The sequence below is a fragment of the Portunus trituberculatus genome, chromosome 7 (assembly GCF_017591435.1).
Source record: "Portunus trituberculatus isolate SZX2019 chromosome 7, ASM1759143v1, whole genome shotgun sequence".
Classification (NCBI taxonomy): Eukaryota; Metazoa; Arthropoda; class Malacostraca; order Decapoda; family Portunidae; genus Portunus; species Portunus trituberculatus.
The window spans coordinates 7,835,307-7,851,543 of record NC_059261.1 but is presented as its reverse complement, the minus strand read 5'-3'; the positions used below and the strand labels follow the sequence as shown (position 1 = coordinate 7,851,543).

The 16,237-nt window shown below is 35.3% G+C and overlaps 1 protein-coding gene and 1 non-coding gene across 2 annotated transcripts in view; one reads left to right on the top strand and one right to left on the bottom strand.

Annotated features, from left to right (window-relative positions):
* Window positions 1–8,898, top strand: part of LOC123520335 (drebrin-like protein B) — a 17,700-nt gene extending 8,802 nt beyond the window's left edge. The window contains 9 exon segments of the mRNA XM_045282549.1: window positions 65–187; window positions 189–230; window positions 1,173–1,373; window positions 1,678–1,820; window positions 2,713–2,864; window positions 3,954–4,072; window positions 5,952–6,134; window positions 7,364–7,430; window positions 8,051–8,898. Coding sequence (XP_045138484.1) covers window positions 65–187; window positions 189–230; window positions 1,173–1,373; window positions 1,678–1,820; window positions 2,713–2,864; window positions 3,954–4,072; window positions 5,952–6,134; window positions 7,364–7,430; window positions 8,051–8,232 — 1,212 coding nt within the window. The 3' untranslated portion in view covers window positions 8,233–8,898.
* Trnam-cau lies at window positions 3,461–3,534 on the bottom strand. Its single transcript has one exon. It is a non-coding gene; the product is annotated as a tRNA-Met (tRNA).
* Window positions 8,899–16,237: the final 7,339 nt, after the last annotated feature.

Here is a 16,237-nt window from a genome sequence, read left to right as displayed (position 1 = left end):
CCAAACCCCTCTTACCCACACTCCCCTGCCTCCACTTGTCCCTAACTCCTCCGCCCTCCACCAGGGGACCAACTATCGCCGCACCAATCCACTTGCTGAGATCGATTCCCGCTCCAGGAACAAGTTTTGGGAGCAGCAGGAGGAGGAGGAGAAGAGGAGGAAACAAGAGGAACAACAGCGCAAGGAAGGAGGAGCTGAGGATACTGGAGAAGGAGAGGAAGCAACGAGAGGTAAGGAAGAGGAGGAGGAGGAAGGAAGGAAGGAGAGATTTGAGGAGGATGAGGAGGAGGGAGGGAAGGAAGGAAGGAAAAGAGATGAGGAGGAGGAGGAAGGAAAGAGGGAGGTAGGGAAATGAGGAGGAGGTGGAGGAGAGAGAGAGAGAGAGAGAGAGAGAGAGAGAGAGAGAGAGAGAGAGAGAGAGAGAGAGAAAGAAAGAAAGAAAGAAAGAAAGAAAGAAGAGGAGGAGGAGAGGAAGCAGAAAGAGATAAGGAAGGAGAGGAGGAGAGGAAGCAGAAAAAGTTAAGGAGGAGGAGGAGAAAGAGGAGATAAGAAGATAAGGAGGAGGAGGAGGAGGAGGAGATATATTTAATTGATAAGGATGACAGAATTTAGAGGAAGAGGAGAAGAAATGTGAATAAGTATGATAAGATATAGATAGACATATGAGAGAGAGAGAGAGAGATTTTAATTGTATCTAATTGTTTTCTCTCTCTCTCTCTCTCTCTCTCTCTCTCTCTCTCTCTCTCTCTCTCTCTCTCTCTCTCTCTCTCTCTCTCTCTCTCTCTCTCTCTCTCTCTCATTTATCACTTTTTGTATTCCCCCTCCTCTCTTCTTTTTTCCTTTTTTTTTATTTATTTTCCCTATTTACTCATCTTCCCTTCCTTTCCTCACTTCTTCCTTCTTCATCTTGTTACATACTTAGTTCTCCATCTTATTTTCACTTCATGAACTTTTAATCCATCAATCCAGCTTTTAATACCTTTAATGCCCTTTTCCTTCAGTATTACCCTAACCTTACCTTACCTAACCTAAAATGAACTAAACCTTTTTACTTATTTTTCCACATAATTCTCACTTCACCAACATTTTACCCATCAATTTAGCTTTCAACCTAACCTAACCTAACCTAACCCAACCCAACCTAACCTGACCTAACCAACACCCTCTTGTAGATCCTGGAGGCACAGCACAGGGAACAGCTGACCAAGGAGAGAAACAGTCGAATCCTTGCTGGGCGGCGGGCGGAGGAGGAGGCTGACAGGCATGTGTCGGCCAATCAGCAGCAGTGGCAGGAACAGTCGGCAAGTGAACAGCAGGCAGAAGAGGATGAGAGGAGCAGGAGGGCTGAGGTGATGAGGCAGCAGAGGAAGAAGGTGAGGGAGAGAGGGAGAGAAGGAGAAGGAGAAAGAGAGGGAGAGAGGGGGGAGAAAAGTTAGCAAGAGTGTGTGAAAGAGAGATTTATATAGAGAGATGGAGGAAGGGAGAGAGAGATGTAGAGAGAGAGAGAGAGATGTAGAGAGAGAGAGAGAGAGAGAGAGAGAGAGAGAGAGAGAGAGAGAGAGAGAGAGAGAGAGAGATTAACATTTATTATCATTATTATTATCATCATTATCATTATTATTATTATTATCATGACACTACACACACACACACACACACACACACACACACACACAGGAGGCGGAGGCTCTGATTGGTGGACGCACACACGCCGCCCGGGACTTGTTTGAGCAGCAGACCACCGCCACCACCGCCGCCGCCGCCACCAACCGCCCACCACCACGGAGGCTAAAGGAATTCAACCCTGTTAATAATGTGAGGTGAGCACTGTTGTTGTTGTTGTTGTTGTTGTTGTTGTTATTAATTTTTATTTAATTTATTTTTTTGTTGGTACTTTTTGTTGTTGTTATTAATTTTTATTATTATTAGTATTTATTTATTTGTTTATTTATTTATTCTTTATTTTATTTGCTGTTGTTGTTATTCATTTTTATAATTATTAGTATTTTTTTTTTTTTTTTTTTTTTTTTTTATTATTATTATTTTTTTATTCATTTTTATTAGTATTTATTTATTTATTTATTTATCTTTTATTTTTATTTTTGCTGTTGGTATATTTTGTGATTATTATTATTATTTTTTTTTGTTACTCATTTTTATTATCTTATTTTTGTTTATTTATTTTATTTTATTATTATTATTTTTTGTTAGGTTAAGTTTGGTTGGGTTGGTTTAGGTTGGGTTAGGTTAGGTTAGGTTAGGTTGGGTTGGGTTAACTTAGATTTGCTTTAATTTGCTTATGTCTGCTTTAATTGGGTTATTATTATTATTATTATTGTTGTTGTTATTATTATTATTATTATTATTATTATTATTATTATTATTATTATTATTATTATTATTCAATTTTCTTTATTAACTCTTGAACCATCTCACTCCATCCCTTCCTTCCTTCCTTCCTTTCTTTCTTTCTTTCTTTCTTTCTTTCTTTCTTTCTTTCTTTCTTTCTTTCTTTCTTTCTTTCTTTCTTTCTTTCTTTCTTTCCTTCCTTCCTTTCCTTTTATCTTTTTCCTTCCTTCCTTTCTTTCTTTCCCTCTCACCTTCCTTTTCTCCATCCCTCCATCCTTTCTCCATCCCTCCATTCCTTCCTTTCTTTCTTTCTTTCTTTCTTTCTTTCTTTCCTTCCTCCTTCCCTCCCTCCCTCCAAAACAGAGAGGACCTCCAAGACACACCACAGCAACAGCAACAGCAGCAGCAGCACAGCGGCCCCAGCAGAGGCGTCACAGCACGGTGGCCCCCTGCTGGTGCCTCCCCCTCCCCCACGCAGCAGATGTCCACCCCTTCCCCAGCACAGAGGAGGACCAGTTAGTACATGTGTCTGTCTGTCTGTTGGTCTGTCTGTCTATCTATCTGTGTGTGTGTGTGTGTGTGTGTGTTTTGTCTGTCTGTCTGTGTGTGTGTGTGTGTGTGTGTGTGTGTGTGTGTGTGTGTATTTACCTAGTTGTATTTACCTAGTTGTAGTTTTACAGGGCCTGGGCTTTGTGCTCGTGTGGCTCCACATTAAAAGGCCTGCCCATTTGCCTTGCCGCCGGGACTCGAACCCAGCCCTCTTGATTGTGAGTCGAGCGTGCTAACCACTACACTACGCGGTGTGTGTGTGTGTGTGTGTGTGTGTGTGTGTGTGTGTGTGTGTGTGTGTCTTTTTGTCTGTCTGTCTTGGTGTGTGTGTTTCACTGTTTGATCTGCTGCAGTTTCTGACGAGACAGCCAGACGTTACCCTACGGAACGAGCTCAGAGCTCATTATTTCCGATCTGGGGATAGGCCTGAGACCAGGCGCACACCACACACTGGGACAACAAGGTCACAACTCCTTGATTTACATCCCGTACCTACTCACTGCTAGGTGAACACTGAACAGTGAACAGGGCTACACGTCAAAGGAGACACACCCAAATATCTCCACCCAGCCGGGGAATCGAACCCCGGTCCTCTGGCTTATGAAGTCAGCGCTCTAACCACTGAGCTACCGGGCGTGCACGCGTGCGCGCGCGCGTGTGTGTGTGTGTGTGTGTATTAATGATTCCTTTTGTTTTTTTTTCTCTATTTTCTACTTATTAGAATTCTAATCTTTATTTTTGTGTGTTTTTTAGCTTTATATTTATATTTTATTTATTTTTTTCTTACACTATTATAATTCCAATCTTTTTTTGTATATTTTTCTTTATATTATTTTTTATTTTATTTCTTTAACTTTTTATTGCAATTTTAACATTTATTTTATGTATTTTTGCTTTACATTATTTTCGTCTTTAATTTAACACCATTTAAGATTCACAACCTTTATTTTTTCATCTATTTTTCCTTCCATACAATTTTCACCACCATTTTATTCCATTCACAACACTTTCTACCCACAGTTCTCTCTTAACGCACCTTCCCGTTTTCTATTTAGCTACTGCTGCCGCCACCGCCCACCACACCCCGGTACAGGACATGATTCCGCCGCAGTCCTCACCCCCCGGCCCCCCCTCCAAGCAGCCGCCCACTGAGTCACCCCAAACAGCACATCCGGTAATGCCTGTGTGTGTGTGTGTGTGTGTGTGTGTTGTGAATTTTTCAGTTTTGTGTTTGATTTTATGGTGAAATTGAATTAGAAATTACTGCTACTACTACTACTACTACTACTACTACTACTACTACTGTGTGTGTGTGTGTGTTCGGTAGAGCATTAATTTATCATTTTTCAGTTTGTAGTGTATTAAAAGTTTATTTAATATTTAGATTCATTTATTGTTAGTGATTGAAACAGCTTGATTTGCAGTTTTGAGTTCCTGTTTTGTAATAATTTAACTTGATTTTACCAGAGAGAGAGAGAGAGAGAGAGAGAGAGAGAGAGAGAGACTAACCATTACCACATCCCTTTCACTCCATCCTGCAAATTCCCTCAAAAAACAGGAAGCACCAGCAGCAGGAGGAGGAGGAGGAGAAGGAGGAGGAAGTGGAGGAGGAGGAGGAGGATATGTGAGGAACCTGATGAAGGAGGGTCTTCCACAACGACCTAAGGAAGAGGAGGAGGAGAAGGAAGAGGAAGACCAGTGGGGAGATGATGAGACCACCACCACCACAACCACCACCACTACTCCAACTCTCTCTACCATCCCTCCCTCCTCCACCCAGCTTCTCTCCGCTCAGCCTTACACTCCACCCACTCATGGCCACTCCACAACCACCCACATTGCCCCTCCATCCACCCACACCCCCCACTCCTCTTACACACAATTTCAAAATAATAAAAATCTCGCTATGAAGGTGGAAGAAAGTGGAAGCTATGAGATCCCCACGCCCCTCTCTCCTCCACCTCCTCCACCTACTCCATCCCTCCTCCACGTGACCAGGTGGAGGAGAAACGCTACCTTCCGCCCAGCCACTCAAATTTCGGTGGAGAAAACGGAGGTGGAGGTTTTGCAGTATGTTTTTGTTTGTTTTTGTTGTTTTGGGTTAAGTTTTTATTTGTTTTTATTTGATTTTTGTCTTTTTATTGTTTTTGTTAGTTATTATTTGTTTTTTTGTCTTTTTTGTCTTTGTTTTTGTTTTTGTTTTATTTTTATTTGTTTTTTTATTATTTGTTTTTTTGATTTTGTCCATTTTTTATTTTCTTATTTTTATTTTTTTTGTCTATTTATTTTTTCTATTTATTTAAATTTTTTTTTTTTTTTTTTTTTTTTTTTTTATTTTTTTTTTTTTTTCTTTTCTTTTGTTTCTATTTTAGTTGTTTTATTTATTTATTTTATTTATTTATTTCATGTATTTTGTTTTACTTTTTTAATTTCTGTCAATTTTTTATTTTTTTTTTTATTGTTTTTTTTTTTTTTTTTTTTTTTTGTCATTTTTTCTTTATTTGTTACCTTCATATATTTTTTGAACTTTTCTTTATATTTCTCTATAGTTGTTTTTTTATTATTTTTTTATATTTTTTCTCATTTAAATAACTTATCATTTATTTCTTTAAGTTATCATAATCTGCATTTCTTCTTCTTCTTCTTCTTCTTCTTCTTATTATTATTATTATTATTATTATTATTATTATTATTATTATTATTTATTTATTTATTTATTTATTATGCATTTGTTTCATATTTTTTCATTTTTTTAGTTAATATCAGTTATCATTAATTTAACTTATTATTATTATTATTGTTATTATTATTTCATTTCATTTTGTCTCTTTATTTATTTATCTATTTATCAACTCATTTATTTTATTATTTATTTTGATCTATCATTAATTTTCTAAGTTATTTAAATTAATTTCTTGTGTTATTAAAATTTCTGTTTATTTTATCTATTTATTTACTTATCTATTTATTAACTCATTCTTTATTATTCAACCACCACCACCACCACCACCACCATCACTACCCCATCCTAACCTAGAGAACCACCCCCACAGAATGGCCTCCACCAGTCCGAGCTGAGAAATGGCATGGCGTCCCCTACCAGGCAGAATGGGTCCACCTACCACCACCATCACCACCAGACCACCACCACCACCACCACCACCGCCACCACCGCCGCCATGGGGGAGGCTGTGTCTGTCATTGATGAGAGCGCTGGAATGGTGTATGAGGTTGATGTGAGTTTATTTATTTATTTATTTATTTATTTAAGAGGGAAAAACATACCAAAGGCAATATTTAAGGGAAATTTAAAGGCCCCACTTAGTTCCCAGTTTCCGTGCAGGTCCAAGAGATTTAGCCAGAAGAAAGGGATAATTGTCTTGAAATCTCCCTCTTAGATGAAGTAAAAAATGGAAATACAGAAGCAGGCAGGGAGTTCCAGAGTGTGCCAGAGAAAGGGGTGAATGATTGAGAGTACTGGTTAACTCTTGCATGGGAGAGGTGGACAGAATAGGGGTGAATGATTGAGAGTACTGGTTAACTCTTGCATGGGGAAGGTGGACAAAATAGTGGTGAATGATTGAGAGTTCTGGTTAACTCTTGCATGGGGAAGGTGGACAGAATAGTGGTGAATGATTGAGAGTACTGGTTAACTCTTGCATGAGGAAGGTGGACAGAATAATGGTGAATGATTGAGAGTACTGGTTAACTCTTGCATGAGGGAGTTGGACAGAATAATGGTGAATGATTGAGAGTACTTTTGTTAACTCTTGCATGAGGAAGGTGGACAGAATAGTGGTGAATAATTGAGAGTACTGGTTAACACTTGCATTAGGGAGGTTGGACAGAATAGGGGTGAGAGAAAGAAGAAAGCCTTGTACAATGAGGGTGGGGGAGGAGGGAGGAAGAGAGACATGCATTTAACAAGACGAGAGGAGCAGTTAGCATGAAAATATCAATAAAAGACAGCAAGAGATTCAACATTCCGGTGGTGTAAAATGAAGACAGTCAGTCAGAGGAGGGGAGTTGACGAGATGAAAAGCTTTTGATTCCACCCTGTCTAATAAAACTGCCTGCCTGTTGTAAAGTTGATATGAGTTGATTAGTTTGAATTGATGTGACCTGTTGATTGGCTAATTTGATGTTTATGTTTATTTTGTGGTTGGTTTAGAAGTGTGTTTTACTATTATTTATTTATTTATTTATTTATTTATGTATTTATTTACTTATTTTGTGAGTGAAATTTCCTTATATATTTTTTTTACTCCTGTTCTTTATTTCTTTGTCTTTGATTTATTTTCTTATTTGTGTGTATTGCTGTGTGTGTGTGTGTTTGCTTTTAATTTTTTTTGTCTTGTCAAATGATATAATGTTTACTCTCTCTCTCTCTCTCTCTCTCTCTCTCTCTCTCTCTCTCTCTCTCTCTCTCTCTCTCTCTCTCTCTCTCTCTCTCTCTCTCTCACAGGGGGTGGAGTACCAGATTCTTCCGGAACATGGGCTGTGTGCGCGTGCCCTGTATGACTACCAAGCAGGTATGTGCACGTCTATGTGTATTTACCTAGTTGTAGTTTTCCAGGGCCTGGGCTTTATGCTGGTGTGGCCCCGTCTCCATATCTACACTTATCCAATCTTACTTTAAAAATATGCACACTCGTTGCAGACACTACTTCATTTAAACTGTTCAACGTCTCAATACATCTTTGCAGGAAACTGTTTTTTAACATCTATCAGACATCTTCCTTTTCTCAGCTTTTTACTATGCGATCTTGTGCTTCGAATGTCATGTTCTTCTCTCAGGATCAGTTTCTCATTATCCACTTGGTCCATTCTGTTGATCAATTTATAAACTTGTATCAGATCTCCTCTCTCCCTTCTTTGTTCCAGGGTTGGTAGATCCATAGCTTTTAGTCTCTCCTCATATGTCATCCCTTCAAATTCTGGAACCATTCTTGTAGCCATTTTTTGTAGTCTCTCCAACTTCCCTCCAAGAAACACAATTTCTAGTCTTTCCTTCAAACTTTCCCTCACCAAACCAGCACTTCAACTTTATCTCTCTCCAAACAAGCACTTCATTTTTACCCTACAACTTTTCCCTCACCAAAATAAACAATACCATTTTCCTCTCTCTTATGCACCACCCTGTCTCCCTCAGCCGACGACACGGAGATCACCTTTGACCCTTCAGAAATCATCACCAATATTGACCGGATTGACGAGGGATGGTGGCAAGGGGTGGGTCCTGACGGCATGTATGGCCTCTTCCCCGCCAACTATGTGGAGCTCATCAACGAGGGGAGAGGAGGAGGAGGAGGAGGAGGAGGAGGTGGTGTGTGAGGGAAGGAGTGGTTTAGTGAGGTGTGTGTGTGTGTGAAATTGGTGAAGGTAGAGGTGGAGGTGGAAAACGTGTGCGTGTGTTTAGAGAGAGAGAGAGAGAGAGACTTTTTATTATTTTCTTTCTTTTTGTTATGATTTTTGGGTAATGAGTAAAATGGATTAGTGATTATTATTATTACTACTACTAACTATTATTACTATTATTATTATGACAACGCATTCATTATTTGTGAAGTTATTTGATGTTTTTTGTGGTTAATTTGTGATTTTTTTTATATTACTTATCTTTCCTTGGATTTGTATTGCTTCCACTGCCCAGTTTATTGCACTGTTATTATTATTATTATTATTATTATTATTATTATTATTATTATTATTATTATTATTATTATTAGAGAGAGAACAGATAATGCAAAGTTTCCCACACACACACACACACACACACACACACACACACACACAGGTGAAATATTTTCCATACAATTAATTTAATTTTATTTTTTCTTATGGAAATTTAGTAGCCGAGATATTTTACTTACCCTAAACTTTATCTTTTTCCTTTTTTCCTTTTTTTCTTGTTTTTCTTTTTGTTTTTTTCTTTTTTCTTTAATATTTTCTTTTCTTTTCTTTCTCCTTTTTTCTTTTATCTTTTTCTTCTTTTACTTTTTCCTCTTTTTCTTTTCTTTCATTCCCTTTTTCTTTTTTCTTTTTTGCCTTTTTTTTCTCCTTTTCCTTTATTTTTCTTTTTCTTTTCTTCCTTTTATTTTTTCTCTTCTCTTTTTCTTTCTATTTTCCTCTTTTTTTCTTGAAGTTGTCTAAAAGTGGCAGTAAATTCATCTCGTCACGAACCCATTACTCTTTGGTGGCCATTAACGAGTGCTCAGGTGTACAGGGGTAGTGGACAGGTGTGAGGCTGACCTTTACTAACCTTACCTTACTCATAACAAATAATAATAATAATAATAATAATAATAATAATAATAATGTTAATGTACACATATTAATTTTTTTTTGTAAATTTTTGTATAATTTTGTTTTATTTTTATTTTTTTTATTATTTATTTTTACTTGTTTATTTTCTTGTTTATAATAATGTTCACTGATCATTTTTTTTTTTTATTTATTATTATTTTCTTACTTATATTTATACTTTTCTTTTTCTTAGGAATTTATATTTTTTTTATTTCTCTAATTAATTCACACTTTTTAAATTTCTCTAATGAATTTAAACTTTTTATTTATTTCCGTGAATTCATATATATTTTTTTTATTTCCCTAATGAATTCAAACTTTCTTATTTATTTCTCTAATTAATTCACACTTTTTTATTTCTCCAATGAATTCACATATATTTTTTATTTCTCCAATGAATTCACACATTTATTTATTTCTCCGACAAATTTATACCCTTTTTCCAATTTTTTTTATAAGTTTAGTCAGTATGTGCTAATATTGTAGAGACTTAACACACAATTTTCACCCTTAAGAGTGACTTGGGGCTTAGGGGGGAAGGCTTGCATTGCTCATTATTGCATTTAACTAATCCTATGTACGTGTCTGCGAGATTCCGGCTGGGGAGGTCAGTGCGTACATGTGTGTGTGTATGTATGTATGTATGTATGTATGTATGTGTGTGTGTGTATTTACCTATTTGTGATTTAAAGGACACATGCTTGGCTCTTTATGTCCTGTGTCTCTCTGTCTACATTTATCAAGTTTGTCCTTCATCTAACTGGCACACACCACACACTGCACACACCACCTCCCTTCTTAATTTGCTCCATTTGTCATCTAACTGGCACACACCACACACTGCACACACCACCTCTACTCAATTTGCTCCATTTGTCATCTAACTGACACACACCACTCACCGCACACACCACCTCCCTTCTTAATTTGCTCCATTTGTCATCTAACTTAATTTGCTCCATTTGTCATCTAACTGGCACACACCACACACCGCACACACCACCTCTACTCAATTTGCTCCATTTGTCATCTAACTGGCACACACCACACTCACTGCACACACCACCTCTCTACTCAATTTGTTCACCACCTCTACTCAATTTGCTCCATTTGTCAGTGCCACAATATGGGGACCTATACATCTTGACATCTCCCATACAATCTCCCACACATCTGTCCTTTTGTATCTGGTGTGGGTGTCCTCTCAGTTGGTTCTTGGGACATCCTTATCAAGTCTTCTGTCTAGGATATCCATTTAATTTGCTGTTTTATACATTATCATATCTCCCTTCTCTCTTCTTCCTTCTAACGTGGGTAAATCCAGTCTGTGTGTGTGTGTGTGTGTGTGTGTGTGTGTGTGTGTGTGTGTGTGTGTGTGTGTGTGTCTCCTTCCCCACACACTGCTGGTACGGTTGGGTTTAAGTTATTACTCTATTTTTACTCTTGTTATTTATTTATTTATTATCTTTTTGGTTTTTATTTCTTTTTTTCAATTTTTTCTATTATTTGTGCAAAGTTTTTTTCCTTTTTTTGTTGGTTTATATTTTTTTTTGTGTAAATTTTGATAAGTTTTGATTTATTTTGTTTTATTTTACTTGTTTATTTATTTATTTTTTTACTTTTATATTTTGTGTCCGGAAGGTCGATTTAGCATATATTCATTTACTTTGCATTCCTTTCACCTTCTAATTATCTCTATGAAGGGGAAAACTGGAGAACTACTATTAATATCACCACCATTATTATTATTACCATCATTATTATCACCATTATTATTATTATTATTATTATTATTATTATTATTATTATTATTATCCTCTTTCTTTATTTTATCTTATTTGTTTGCAGTCTGGGTGCTTTTGTTCGTTTGTTCGTCCGTTCGTTTGTTCGCTTGACCGCTTCTTTGTTTGGCTTCATTTTGCCGTTTCCGTCGTTCGTTTTATACATTTTTGTAACGTTTTTCTCTCTCTCATATTCACAAGTGTCATCTTTGCATGTATTTGTTTAACACGATTGGCATATTTGTATGTATGTATGTATGTATGTATCTATGTGTGTGTGTGTGTGTGTGTGTGTGTGTGTGTGTACGTACATGTTCCTACTGTTATGCTGTGTACATGTGTGCGTTTGTGTGTGCGTGTGTGCATTTTGTTCTTTAAGATTATTAATTGGCATTTTACATTAATAGACCTATGTAATAATTTTTGTAGGCCTCTGTTGATTGGTAATGATTCAGTGAGTTACTATTATTATTATTATTATTATTATTATTATTATTATTATTACTACTGCTGATCTGTTTTGCTGTCAGGGGATGATGCCAGAGAGAGAGAGAGAGAGAGAGAGAGAGAGAGAGAGAGAGAGAGAGAAAGCACAAATTATCATCTATATTCTTTTCTAATTGGTGAAGCTTTGAAATTTAAGTACGACAGTCTCAAAATGCTTAGTACATTCAACATAGAGCATTTCCACAGAGAGAAACACACATCGATACTTAGAAAATGCAGTTAACATCATTCACCCCATAGAATTAACTTGTGTTTCTCTATTTGATCGAGTGTTTCAAAATGCTTAGTACATTGAACATTAGAGAACATTAAGAGACAAACACACATCGATACTTAGAAAATGCAGTTAACATCATTCACCCCCATAGAATTAACCTGCATTTCTATATTTTATCAAGTGTTTCAAAATGCTTAGTACTCTGAACATTAGAGAACATTTCCATAGAGACAAACACATGCTCTTGATAACAGGTAACACTATTTTCTGTTTACCATTTGTCCGTATCATTTCAAAACATTTAATTTAGTTCACCGTAGCATTGAGTGACGGCATGGCATTTTCTTCCCCCAGTGAGGCAGTATGGATAGAGATTTGCTCCCTATGGTTAAGGCGACATGGTTGGCATTTGGGTGGCATTGATTAGGTGATGTGGTGTGGTGTCTGTCATCTTCACAATCTCAGGCTGGCCTTTCTGTGGTGGGAGAAATGAAGGATGGTTGAGATTAGGAGGAGAAGGAGGAGATGGAGGTGGAGAAAGAGGTACATGTGAGATGTAAGAGAGAAGAGCAAGGGAAAGGAGTGAAGGGAAGGAAGAGAGAAGGGAGAGGAAGGTGCTTGTCTGGTGGAAAGAGTAGAAAAGTAGAGTGTGTTTTGATGGAGAGGGCGTGAAAGTGGAGTATAGTTTGATAGAAAGGATAAGAGAGTGGAGTGTGTTTTGATGGAAAGAGTAGGAAATTAAGTGTGTTTTATGGAAAGAGTAGGAAATTAAGTGTTTTGATGGAAAGAGTAAGATATTAAATGTTTTGATGGAAAACATATGAGATGAAGTTTGTTTGATGGAGAGAGTAGGAAATTAAGTATGTTTTGATGAAGAGAGTAAGAAATGACACGTGTTTTGATGGAGAGAGTAAGAAATGAAGTATGTTTTGATGTATAGGGTAGGAAATGGAGCAAGTTTCAACTTAAGCAAATGAAGCAGCACAGTGTGGCATTGTTCTATAAACTCACATGAATAGACTGAAATTTCATGCTTTGGTATAGAAAAAAAAAAATTGAAAAGTAAGAAAAAAAAAGAAAAAGATCCACTGAGATGCCAGTTCCCCGCAAACACCAGAAAACCCATCAAAAAGTTACACACAATATTAATATAAATCTGTACGCATCATCAACTTTTTAAACTCACATTGATAAAACGACCATGAACGGGCATTGGCGTCATGCACTGTGAGGTCATGGGAGGTCAGAAGGTCAGCCTAGGTTGGGGAGGTCACAGTTGTTGTTCTACCCGTGACCTGGTGTGTTGAATTTAATGTTGGTCAAGTGAAGAGTGTGTTGATGTGTTAGTTTGGTCATATTTACTGTGTGTGTGTGTGTGTGTGTGTGTGTGTGTGTGTGTGTGTGTGTGTGTGTGTGTGTGTGGATTAGTTACTCTTTACACTTTCTCTGGTAATGTGCCTGTTGTTATACTTGTTAATTAGCACAGATGTTATGTGTGTGTGTGTGTGTGTGTGTGTGTGTGTGTGTGCATATATACAAGCCAACAATAAAATCATAATCAACTTATAGACTCAACTTAACTCAAAATGTATACAGCAACTAATAAAACTTGAAAAAAAAGGGAAAAAAATATAAGGAATTATTTTTTTATACTGAAGATAAGGAAAGAGAAAATATAAACAGGATGAAAAAGGAGAATATTGGAGATAAATCATATTAGTTTTGTTTTTTACTTTTGAACAACGCATAGGAAAAGATTTATAGTAATTTTAAGCAGACAGAAGTAAAGAAAAAATATATAGATTGATCGTTACAGTAAAAATAAGAATAATGAAGTTGATATAATGTAAATAGGATGAAAAAGGAGAATATTGGAGATAAATCATATTAGTTTAGTTTTTTTTCTTTTGAATAACGCAAGGGAAAAGATTTATAGTAATTTTAAGCAGACAAAGGTAAAAAAAATATATAGATTGATACAATGAAAATCAGAATTAATGAAGTTGATACAATGTAAGTAAAAATATCTACCGTAACTTGAAGCAGACAGGAGTAAAGAAAAAAATATAGATTGATAGTTACAATGAAAATACGAATAATGAAGTTGATACAATGTAAGTTTCCTTCAAATGAAATAGAGAATAGAAACAATAACACTGATAATACAAGATCAAAATGAGTCTCGGTGAATATTCCAAGCATTTCATTTTGTGCATTAGTCTATTGATGAAGGAAAGATACAATGACTTGTACGAACATTATACTTTAGAAACAAAACATGGTGGTGTAGCAATAACAAGACATGAGGTGGTGTAGCAGAAACAAGACATGAGGTGGTGTAGTGGTGTAGCAATAACAAGACATGAGGTGGTGTAGCAGTGTAATGTTGAGAGAAAAATAAATAAAAAGATAGAAAAGGCTGAAGGAAATTACGAAAACTAAAATAGAAAGGAAAAGAAAAAAGTAAATAAAAAGATAGAAAAGGCAGAAGAAAATTATGAAAACTAAATTAGAAAGGAAAAGAAAAACAGAACTGCAGAATAAATGAAAATTATAATAATAGTCTTTTTAGAGAGAGAGAGAGAGAGAGAGAGAGAGAGAGAGAGATTAAACAACACAAAATATATAATAACAAAAAAACTTCCTCCATTAAACTTGTTCCTTATAAAATTAATGTGTTCATGTAACTTATTGTATCATAAATCTCCCGTTTGACCTAAGCTGATCTGACGCTCTTGTCTCAGGATGAATTAGAGGGTTTAATTCAGTATTTTGTAGGCCTAATTATCCCAGGGAGGCTTAGAATTAATTATTGGTTGTTATTTGATGTGGTTTGTGGTTAGCGTTGTTGTTGTTACAGTTTTCCCTCCCTCTGTCAATGTGTACGATGATTAACATTTTTTTAGGAGGTTTCTTGTTAAGGTGTTCCAGTTTGTTTGTTGAATTTTATTTTGAGTTGTTTGTTTTGATTCATTTTTGTCTCAGAAGCTGGAAAAATGTAGGATAGTTTTCTCTCCCTCAGTCAATGTGTTTGATCATATTTTTTTTAGGTTTCTTGTTCGGTTTTGCAATGTGTTCCTGTCTGTTTTTTTTCATATTTTATTTTAATTTCTTTGTTTTTATTTAGTTTTGTCTCTTAAGAAGCTGGAAAAATTTTACGTTTTGAGTGTTTGAAAAGGTATTTAGTTTTTTTTATTGTAATTAATTTAGTTGTTAATTTTTTCTAATTTTCTATCGGCAATACAAGTAAATAGGTTTAGAAATAATTTGAAAGCCATGCAAAAGGTATGCATTTACTTCAACAGATTTACAACTCATTAATTTGCGTAGTCTTTGAAATCCTCGTGTATAGCAACAAAAATGGTTATTGAAAATTCAAAAGTTTATGAAAAGTATCGATATGTTTCCTTGTAAGATTTGAGAAGATTTCCGATCATTCTTCGTATTCACACTTGTTCCAGTTAGTACAGGTAACTCTTGATTTACACACATTTAATTTACATTTTTATTAACACGCAACCAAAAAAATATTATAGTTAATTGAATTTGCATGATTGGTTTGCTTCTACTTGATTTGGCCCACATCCCACATCTCCCTATTATCTAGTGTTTCTTAGGAGAATTACAAGTTTGTTTAACGAGAATTTTGAAATACGCGATGCCTCTTGGAACGCATCTATCATGTAAATCAAGAGTTACCTGTATTTATATTTACACTTGTTCCAATTAGTATTCAATTCTTCATATTTACACTTGTTTAAATTATTCTACATATTTACACTTGTTTAAATTATTCTACATATTTACACTTGTTTCAATAATTCTTCATATTTACACTTGTTCCATTTATTCTACACATTTACACTTGTTCCAATTATTTTCACATTTACACCCATTCTTATTGACGGATGTTTTAAAAGTGTTTTGAAATCTTTATTGAAGCTTGAGTTTTGAGCAGCATGTGGCTGTATCAGGGACTTGAAGTAAAGAAACAAGCCTATACATTAAGTCAAATAAATATGTATGTACGTATGTCTGGTTTGTGTTGAGATACATTATAGCATTATGTGTAACTATTGTAAAGGTCAAATGTTACGTCTGTTCTGGTTTTTTGGGTCTGTCTGTCTGTCTGTCCGTATGTCTATAAAAAAAGCAGTAAATGTAAGTGTTAATTATTATTCTGAGGGAGTTAGTTTTCATTTTGTTTTATTTAATTTTTTTTTTTTTTTTTTTTTTTTTTTGTCGAATTGTATTTTTTCTTCTTCATATATTTTTGTTTTATTTCTTTATTTCTTTATTTTTTTTTAAGGTGCAGATTTATGTATTTATTTATTTTATTTTATTTAGATTTTTTTAGGGGGAAATTTTCATATCTCACCTTTTGTTTATTTATTTATTTTGTCATCAAGTACATTTTTTCTTCTTTATATATATTTTTAATTCTCTGTATTTATTGTAAAGGTGCAGATTTATTTATTTATGTATTTATTTATTTTATTTTGATATTTTAGAGACAAATTTTCATATC